This window comes from Telmatherina bonti (genome assembly GCF_933228915.1).
Source record: "Telmatherina bonti genome assembly, chromosome: 6".
Taxonomy (NCBI): Eukaryota; Metazoa; Chordata; class Actinopteri; order Atheriniformes; family Telmatherinidae; genus Telmatherina; species Telmatherina bonti.
This window is the reverse complement of record NC_136624.1, coordinates 41,409,515-41,419,580: the sequence shown is the minus strand read 5'-3', so window position 1 is coordinate 41,419,580 and position 10,066 is coordinate 41,409,515. Positions and strand designations below refer to the sequence as shown.

General features: G+C 47.2%; 1 protein-coding gene and 1 long non-coding RNA gene across 2 annotated transcripts; one reads left to right on the top strand and one right to left on the bottom strand.

Annotated features, from left to right (window-relative positions):
- Nucleotides 1-4,454: 4,454 nt before the first annotated feature.
- On the bottom strand, nt 4,455-9,707 carry fam83d (family with sequence similarity 83 member D). Its single transcript, XM_079241499.1, has 4 exons — nt 9,191-9,707; nt 5,771-5,938; nt 5,545-5,669; nt 4,455-5,440 (listed from the first exon to the last, which is right to left on the bottom strand). Exons 1-4 carry the CDS (start codon nt 9,656-9,658, stop codon nt 4,588-4,590), a joined length of 1,614 nt encoding a protein of 537 aa, XP_079097625.1. The 5' UTR covers nt 9,659-9,707; the 3' UTR covers nt 4,455-4,587.
- On the top strand, nt 6,405-7,633 carry LOC306756681. The gene is made up of 2 exons (XR_013771329.1): nt 6,405-6,517; nt 7,289-7,633. It is a non-coding gene; the product is annotated as an uncharacterized lncRNA (long non-coding RNA).
- Nucleotides 9,708-10,066: the final 359 nt, after the last annotated feature.

Genomic DNA, 10,066 nt, shown 5'->3' with positions numbered 1-10,066 from the left:
AATCTTAGATCGGTCCGTGGCGTAGGTGAATGGTTTCTGATCGAATACCAGTGAACATTGAAGCAAGAATCCTCTACATCTGCCTAAATCGCCAGCATACAGCTTGGGATCTGGAATATGCGTCTCTTACGGGGTGTGCTGAGTCAGGTTGGTGAGCGGGCGGATTGGGAGCAGGCAGCTGAGTTGGTGCAGGACGGCCCAAGCCGGCGACGTGTGTTGTAAGCTGGGTTAGCTGAGAGAGGATCGCATGGTAGTTCTGATCCAGAGTTAGCATCATTTGCTCATGTCGAGTGAGACGTGCATTCTGACCTGAAATGGTGCGCTGAAGGCTGTCAGCGGTGGCTTCCAGGTTCGCGTCCGTCGGATCCATTCAGTGGCCAGATTGTTCTGTTGTAAAAGAGGGGCTAGTAGGATCCAAAGAGCGGACACTGTCAGAGTACAGAGAGAGGTTTATTGGTTCTCCACGGATCCCTGTGAACTCTTCCAGCAGAACTTCAGAGACTGGCGGACTGGCGAGCAGCAGGAGGTAAGCAGGGGAGCAAGCGAACGGACGGGCAGGCAGGCAAAACTGGCAGGTAGCGTCTATGAACTGGCAGGAGGAAGACAGGACAGGTTACAAATCGAGGTTTTGCACAAGCAACGTACGCAGAGGCCGAGAGCTGTTTTACCGCAGGGCAATCAACAATCTGGCGCTGGATAGCAGGCAGAGCTGGTCTTAAATAGGTTGTTGTTGATTGCTGGAATGTGGATCAGGTGTGCCTCCAGTTCTCAGCTGACCACGCCCACCAAGGAACAGGAATCACCACAATAACTTTCTTCACCCGTCTTGTTTGGCTATCTGCGTTGTATCCCTCTGTTGCTGTGACGGTCTTGGCCTCGGCTTCATAGATGTCAAAATCATTTCTGGCCTGTCCTATGTACTCTATGAGTGAACTGTACAAAATAGGAACAGTACACACATCAATTTGTACCTGTTGCAATGCTTTGCTGGTTAAATTGATTCTTCTCAGCAGTTCATCCCACAGTACTGTCATAACTGCAGTTTCAAGGGTGTCCATCACTGTTATTAATTGACTCGCCTCATACTGAGCAACTCTGGGGGTTCCATGGTCAACTTTGATTTCATCCAAAGCATCCTGAATAGCTTTGTAGCCAAATCTCAGAGCTTTTGTTGCATCAGCTCTCGCAGACCACCTTGTGTCAGAAAGGCTCGAGTGTCAGACCTCGCTCACATTTTCTGAGATGGGCTATTAAAATCTCCCACCGCCGAGTTGAAGCTGAGAAAAAGTTGTAGAGATTTTGAATGAAGCCAAAAAATGAAACTGCTTCTAGGCAACATTCTGCAGCAAATGCACCAACTAAATTCAGAGAAAGTGCAGAGCATGGTATGAAGTCAGCATGAGGATTTGTGTTTTTTATTCTTGCCTGCAGTCCAGAATATTTCCCCGCCATATTACTAGCGTTGTTGTAGCTCTGGCCGCGACAGTCCATCAAATCAATATCCAGTTTTTTTAACTCAGATTTGAGTGTTTTCTCCAAGTGTTCTGCAGTGTGACCATGTAGTGGTATGAACTCCAAAAATCTCTCAACAGGCTCTCCACTTTTCTTCTGGACGTAGCGAATTATCAAAGCAAGCTGATCAACATGGGTGACATCTGGTGTTGAGTCCACAATGATGGAGAAATACTTGCCATCTTTGACTTCTTTTACAATGGTACGCAGAACTTTCTCAGCCATCAGCTGAATAAACTCATCACAAACTGTAGAGGACAAGTAACTGGTATTTCCCCTGCCCTTGTTTCCATACCTGGCTAGATGTTCTGACAGAAGTGGATCAAAGCGACTAATTAACTCCAAGCAGCCCAAAAAGTTTGTGGGGTGATCCAAGTAGCTCATCATCCCCACGAAAGGGCAGTCCTCGTGAAGAAAGAAACTGAATAGTTGCAACTATTGTTGTGATCTTGTTCCCTGGTGGGCGTGTCGGCATCCTGGCACCTGGATCAGCACCTGATCTTCATCTGGGCAATCAGCGACAGCACTATTTAAGACCTGCCCAGCCTACTGTTCATCGCCAGATTGTTGAATGCCCTGCGGTATAACTCTCGGCCTCAATGATTCTTCCCAGTGTGAATCACAGATCGATAACCTGTGTGGTTTTTCCCCGTCAGAGATCCTGCCTGCATGCCCGATTGCTGCCCTACCGCTTGCCTGACTGCCTGCTCGCCTCTGTCAGCCGGTTTACCTCCCCGCTTGTCTGCCTGCCAGCTAACCTGTGTCCCGCATCCACCTTGGAAAGAACCCGAAGTCAGAAAGGAACAAATAAAGTTTGTTTGGAACTCCGAGCCGAGTCGGCATGTGAATGCCACGCACTTAACGTCAGCATAACAACTATACGTTTCAAAATGTTGAGCCAGTATGCTCTCTCAGACTCCTGTTGCTGTACAATGTTTGAATCTATGCGTGCATCTTTATTTCCAAGTGATGATAGACTCAGCACAGCAGTGCCATGATCCATACTATTCTCATGTTCCTGTATGCGATTTGTAGAGTTTTTCCAGTCATTAAATCCAGTGACAAATTGATTGTCTCTTACACTGAACAACTTGCAGCAGAAACAGAATACAGTGCCAGCAGAAGGTGAGTACACCAACCATTTTCTTGAAAGGGTTTCTCCATTTAGCTTTTTTCTAAAGAAATGTTCCTTAAACTTCTGTTAATGTCTCCATATTTCCTCTGTGATGCAGAAAAATCTCCAATATTTTAACATGGATGGTTTAGTGCAAAGTACTCACGCATCCTGTTATCAATTTTGTCCCACTTTGCAGGATCAGATGGGTAGCTTGTCAAAACCCTTTCTGGGTCTAGAGGCCCCGTCAAAACAATATTGGGCTCACTTCTACCACATCTGCCTGGCTGCTGTTCCATAGTTTTGTCCTTTACTGGCACTGCTGCTGAGGTTAATGGCGGTTGCTGAGCTGCGGAGGTTGATGGCGCCAGCCGCACCACGACATCCTCCGCCGCGTCCTCGGGCCGTGTCTCCCGGCCTGGCTCGGCCTCTGTTGACTCCAGCAGATTCTCAGCTGTCGGGCGGCTGCCCGAAAGAAACTTTTGTAAAGCCCCCCGCAGTCTCTTCTTTTGTTCCTCTTAATTTTTTTCTTTTTACGTTTTGCTGCACCTGAAAGCATCTTGAATGTTAGCCTACTCACAAGACGACCAGCCTGCTACCGTTATTGTCCCGCTCAATCTGACCCGACCTCTGACTGCTGCTGATGTCCCGGATTTCACGTAATGTTACATTAAGATAAACAGCGTCACTGTTTTTAATTAATAAATAAATATTGGAGAATCAATTGTGGAATAAATTGTAGCTAGAACATTTGCATATTTTTTTAAAAATATATTTTTATTCTATTTTTTGTCCCTCTGTCTGAGCCCCACACTGCCAGTCTGGGCCCTAGGCATGTGCCTAGTTTGCCTTTGCGTTAATCCGGCTCTGAGCATGGGTGAGGGTTGTTGTGGGTGGGTGAAAGGGGACTATGGGTGTGTGTGTTTATCTGTTTTGATGTAAATTGTTTTATTATGAAAAGCACTTTGTATTGTTTTTAAGAACGAAAAGTGCAGTAGAAATAAAGTTTGATTTGATTTGATATACCCCAGTAATCCGAGCGATATGCCCCGGTAACCATGGTGATTTACCCCAGTAACCATGGCGATATCCCCCAGTAACCATGGTGATTTACCCCAGTAACCATGGCGATATCCCCCAGTAACCATGGTGATTTACCCCAGTAACCATGGCGATATCCCCCAGTAACCATGGTGATTTACCCCAGTAACCATGGTGATATCCCACAGTAACCATGGCGATATCCCACAGTAACCATGGTGATTTACCCCAGTAACCATGGTGATTTACCCCAGTAACCATGGTGATATCCCACAGTAACCATGGCGATTTACCACAGTAACCATGGCGATATCCCACAGTAACCATGGCGATATCCCACAGTAACCATGGTGATTTACAGGTAAGACATGAACGAGCATTATAAGACAGAAAACTCTGAAGTTACCCGACTGAGAGACCCAGGTTCGTCGTACGTCGTATGTTCTAACCCGACCCCCGAGTAACTGGGAGGGTGTGGTGCACTGCAAGTCCCCTGAACGCCTCGCATGGCACGTGATAAAGCAGCCAGAGGTGTCAGCATCACATGAAGGCACCTGAATGTACAGGTGCTCATTGACCTGAGTTTCTTTCTGAGACATCAATTTTCAATTAAACCAAAATGAAAATAAATAAAACAAAGGAAATGTGGAAAAAAAGGTTTACAAAAGTAAAACAATTCCTCTTTATTTTTAAGGCAGTGTGAGTCTTTCCAGCAGCTAAATCAGACAGAAGTCACCAAACTGAACACTTTCCTGCGTTCCTGCTGCCACATCTCCAACCTACTCAGACATGATCAGGGACAAAATCAGGAAAGAAAGAAAATAAATGCTGCATAAGACAAAAATATTCATTTAGAAGAGAGTAAATGTTGCATCAGTTTTCCCTTGTTACCCTCCAGCTCTGAAAGCCCTGAAGACAGACTAGAGAATACCTCTGGCCCTTGGCCAGGTCCCGAGAGCCATGCTTTCAGCAGCCAGTCTGGGATTTGGCTCCTGACCGCGGTCTTTGTGGATCCTCTGCCTGCTGCGAGCGCCAAGCTCCTGAGACACGTTAGCGAGGTCGGCTAGCGCTCGCCTCTCGGACAGGGCGCTCACCATGTGTTCCAGTCTGGAGCGGATGGCCGAGTAGTGGTACAGGCGCTCTTTGGTCAGCTGGTGAAAGCAGTCTTTCAAAGGGGCATCTGGCGCGGTCTGGACCGGCTTGTCCTGGACCGGCTTGTCCTGGACCGGCTTGTCCTGGACTGGCTTGTCCTGGACTGGCCCTGCTAGTGAAAGGAGACTGAGATGTTGGAGGTCGGTCTGCGTGTCGCTGTCCGCCACCGACCAGGCGGTCTGAGTTGAGGCATGGCAGGAGGCGGTGCTGGGGGTCACCGGCTGTTGCCGAGCAGCGCTGCCAGCCAGGACCCTCTCCTGCTCCACCCAGTCCCCATCTACAGTGGAGGAATCGGACATCGGGCTGCACTTATGACAATCTGGAGACAAGGGCTCGTGTTGGAGCAGCGATGGCAATATTTGGGGCTTTTGGCTGGGCGTGCTTGTCAGACACGCCGCCTCAGCAGGCCTCATTCTAGCTGAGTGAGGGGAGGAAGTGACCGAATGTTCAATGACAAGATGCTCAAAGACGCCACTGCCACAGGCGCTCGGTGGTCTGTGGGTGTTGACAGGCAGAGACTGGGCGTAGAGGATGCGGAACTCCTCGTCAAACTTCTCTGTTATCTGACCTGAAAGTTCAATCAGATTGCTGCTGTTCAGTTTCCCATCGGTCCAGTTGAACCTGAAGACAAACGGGATTTAACGTGCGTGACTGCAAGGAACATTTCTCACATTTCACTCAGATGAATGTGGAGTCCAACATGCCTCCAGGTTTGTAATCTTTACCTGTAGGAACCCGTAGCCACTCTGTTACCATCTATCAGCATGAACCTCTCATGAACCTTCCCGGTAATCCTCGCTCCAGATCTCATGTAATACGTCGGACCAGTTATGGTTCGCACTCTCATTTGCTGGAAGGATTAAGGGTCTATTTTAAACATCTGCTGCCAGTAGATGTTTGACATGTTGCCCCCGGAAACCCACCTTGCTAACCCAAAACCACATCACATACCCGAAGATCATCCAGGCAAAGGCCAACATTTCTGCACATCTTCAGGAAAGCCAGAGTGGATTGCTGATCCAGCAGAATGTAAACGGGGACCCTGCGGTGACAGCATGCCTCCTGAAGATCCTTAAAGATATCCAGGTCCGTAAGGGAGTCCGTCACAATGGCAATCACCTGCAGTGGAAAATTACAGGGGTAATAAAATAAAATTCCTGTTAGTGCTGCAGCCATGCTCTCACAGATGAAGCACATGATTGGTTGTCATTATCACCAAACACAAAGGCTTTATTCAATCCCTGCATGCTGATGAGTTTTCTATTGACTGTGCTGTTACCATGGTGATTGGCCGCAAACAAACGACTTTCATACAGGAGAAAAGTAGGTGCACTAGAGGGTTTCCCTCCGTGATGTTTTCTTTTTCACCAGGACAGATGGAATTTCTCATGCAGCTGTAAAGGTTGCATGTCGGGGATCAGACATGGGCTGTGTCTCAATCAGCGCACTAACACTACATCGCGCACTATGTTTCAGTGCGTAGTGCGTTTACACTGACTTTGGTGCAAAAAACTCTGAAAGTACCCGGATGCTGCCCTAAACCCGCCCATAAATGCAGTGTGGAACGATGGACACTTCGCGCACTAAATCGACGCCATTTTGCTGACGTAGCGGAAGAGGATGGACTTTCCATCAGTTTACCAGGTAAATAATGGCGGAGTTTAACGCCGGTCCAGGCGGGGATTCATTTGTATAAATGTAAGTATTAAATTATTCCGTTATGATTGTGATGTATACTGCAACCTGCTAATCTATCCCTGACGACAGTTATGGATCTGACCATTTGTCAGACTCGGTAGTTAGCACCGTAGGTTAGCACACTGTTAGCAGTTTTTATCCGCTGTAGTGGACGTATACAGGTTATATGTGTTATAAATGATGAATGTTATAGGTTCTGTATGTTCATTCATCCATGCTGAACGTCCAGATGAAGCATTGTGGTGTTTATAATGTAAACTATTAATACCAATATAGCGCCAGTTTTTAGAGCGCGGTCCGTTACTATGGTTACCACTGATGCCGTAAATCTGCATCGTATCGTCAGATCTGAACTGCTGAGACTGAACGAGAAAATATAGATATAAAATAAACATAGTAGTGAATTTAGTTGGTATAATTATTAGAGTGCAAAGTGTGAGGTGTGTAACTTTCTTCTGCATGGCTCCACCTCGTCTGTCCCTGATTGAAAATCCATCGAGTGAGTGTGTGTGTGTGTGTGTTTAGTTTACGTTGTAGTTGGTGTCATGTAATATTTACTGAATGTTTCGTGTGTTTTGTGTATGGTAATAAATTAATCATCACCAAATATTTAATTATATTAGAAAAATGTAAAGAGAAGTTCATTGTAGATCTTCATCATATAGAGACACACAATTTGTTTCCCATTCGCCAAATTATTTATTGTTTAGATATAAATGCAGTCATGATCTGGGGAGTAACACATCATTGCCATCCTCTTCCTCTCATCAGCCTCACAGATGGTTCCTGGAGATGCTGCTGGTTCTCCTTCTGGTTGTTCCCCAGCTGCCCACCTGACATCATCATCATCTGGCTCCAGAAGGTCAACATGCAGATGTTGTGGAGGACGGTGGATGTACTTCACATCCTTCCAGAGCCTTTAGGAAGACGGACCTCCACCTGGTCTCTAGGATCCTGAAAGACCTCTCCACACACACCTGGCTTCTGACAGGCAGCAGTTGAAGCGAGCTTGCAGGTGGATTCAGACAGGCTGCCTGAGGAGCGTCATGAGGAAGATGGACCGCTACAAGCAGGGGAGATTCAATAAAGGATTCAATAAAATGTTTCTGTAACAACTTTGCCCTGTGTCTGAGCATCTTCTTTACAGCATTACATTCCCGACATTATCATTTATAATCCTGATCCTAATCCTAATGTGCACAGCATCAGAGTAAACACCAGTTAAAACAGATGTGCTTCATGTAAAGGACATTTTTTCCACTGACAATATCTTTGCATATTTAAAAGCTGTTTTATTAGTGTTTTGATTTGCACTTTATGATACTAATAAGCCTGTGGGAGACATGCAGAGACACATGACAGTCTGATGTTGCTTTGTATTGTTAATAACTGAGATAGATCACTCTAGTGTAGGCCATAATATATGATGATATGATACATAAAGTCATGTTTGCTGGATTTGATCATTTCTTTATTACAACTTCCTATAAAGAATTTAGTGGGACGAACCGTCTCTGAAACGATGAGCCAAAAATGATGCGAGACTGGCAACAGGTCCGCAGTCTGGGTACGTATGCAGGCGGGTCATACACGTTAGAAATAAATAAATATACATACCAACTCATGTTCAGCCAATCGGAGGAGGATCCTTTGCCATCTTTAATGCGATGTAGTTTCATGAGAGAAGCAAATTCATTCTCCTAATTTAGCGCTTTGTTTTACTTTTGGCGGCAGAATAATTGTGGACAAATGTGAGTTCGTCACGACCGGTTAGTGCACTTCGTCCAGTGTTCCATTTGGGACAGTACTTACCCACCGTAGTGCGCACTACAGAGAAAAGTGCGTAGTGCACACTATGCACTATCGAATTGAGACACAGCCATGGATGCTTGATAACAGGTGTTACCCACACCGACCCGCTCGGTACCCCGCCCCGTTTCATGTGGATGACAGTGTGAATGTTGCTTCTTTTAGGGAGCACAAATACAACACAACAGAAGCTTTTACAGTTTGATATTGATTTTTATTAAAGCTGGGGTAGGTAATGTTGGGGAGCTAGCAAGATGTGAAAATGGCACCCTGCCTTGGCTCCTCCCCCTGTATTGGCTCCTCCCTCTATCTTGGCCCCTCCCCTGTCTTCTCCTGCCAGGAGAAGAAGCTTAGGAAATATCAGAAATGAACAACTCCATTTGGGTCGGAACGTTTGGATTGGTCAGAGTTTGTACAGATTTACAGTAAACTGAGGGGTCTAACTACATTTCTTATTGTTCATGATTACAGAATGTAGAGACTACTATCAGGACGAGGAACCACTTCACCCCGAGGAACACGTCTCTGAGCAGGAGGACCTGCTGGAGATTTAATGTCTTCAGGTTTTGGGTAGTCGCTGGTGCACATACCGACATGTGCATGACATAGCGGGAATGCAGAGTTTACAGCACAAGTTGAGGCACATCTGGACTGCAGCTTCCACACTTCTCCTCAGATTTATTCTTTTTAGATTGATCAATCTGAACTGATCAGTTGTGTAATTATTAGAGTGTTGTGTTGTAGCATTGCAGCCTTCAGGCTGAATCAAAGGAGTTCCAGGGTTGATGGGGGGAGGGGGTCTATCCAGAATAAATCATGCTGTGATTTATCGATTTTTGCAGGTGTTTACAGTGTGTTGTATACCTCTCTGGCACTTTTGATCATGCGCCTCGCAGCCTCCTTGCAGCTGTAAATCGTGTCTCCATAGCTGGGCTGGAAGTGCGCCACGGCGCGTGTCACCCCGCGGTACGACCCCGCAGTGAAGGCGGGCCATCCGAGCTCCAGCAGCGGCGGCTCCACGTCAGACACGTCGGGGAAATACGTGACGGAGGAGCAGTCCAGCGAGCTGCCGAGCGCCTGCTCCTCCCCGTGGAGCGACGCTGGTGGGGGGGCCTCGGCGGAGCTCCGGATCCGCCGGACTTCATCGTCGGACAGGAAGTTGGGAATCTTTTCCCTCCGGAGGAAATCCAGAAAGCCGTCCAGTCCTCCGGACAGCAGCTCCTCCAGGGCCAGACGGTGCCTTTCGTTGTACACTTCCTGCGGGTTGGGCCCGGCGGTCCCGGGCTGCGTTGGCCTGAGAGGTGAGTCGTCCAAGCTCTGCGACGAGGCCATCAGCGGCAGGCAGGTAACGTTACAAGCTGCAGGAAGAAGTGTTTGGATGAAGTCTTTTCTCTCCAGCTGGCTCCCTATTGGCTACTGGTCTGACCTGGACCCGCTCTCATTGGCTTGTTTGGAGACAAACATTCCTCCTTCACTGGATCTGCTCCAGGTCCTCACAGAGCTGTCAAAAGCGATGAGCTCTCACTCCTCCACACTTTCACCAAGACAGCTGCTTTATCCTCTGCGCCCTGAACGTCTCACCGGAGCCTGAAATCACAGAGCAATCTGTAGAACACGTCAAAGCTTCAGAGTCAGACAGACAGACTGATATGTAGACAGACAGACAGACAGACAGACAGACAGATATGTAGACAGACAGACAGACAGACAGACAGACAGATATGTAGACAGACAGACAGA

Coding starts and splice junctions, on each gene's coding strand:
- fam83d (XM_079241499.1), bottom strand. CDS start 9,658: ATGGCCTCGTCGCAGAGCTTGGACGACTCACCTCTCAGGCCAACGCAG. Junction 5,939..9,190: donor TGATCAAAAGTGCCAGAGAG/GTATACAACACA, acceptor TTTCCACTGCAG/GTGATTGCCATTGTGACGGA. Junction 5,670..5,770: donor TTTGCCTGGATGATCTTCGG/GTATGTGATGTG, acceptor TAATCCTTCCAG/CAAATGAGAGTGCGAACCAT.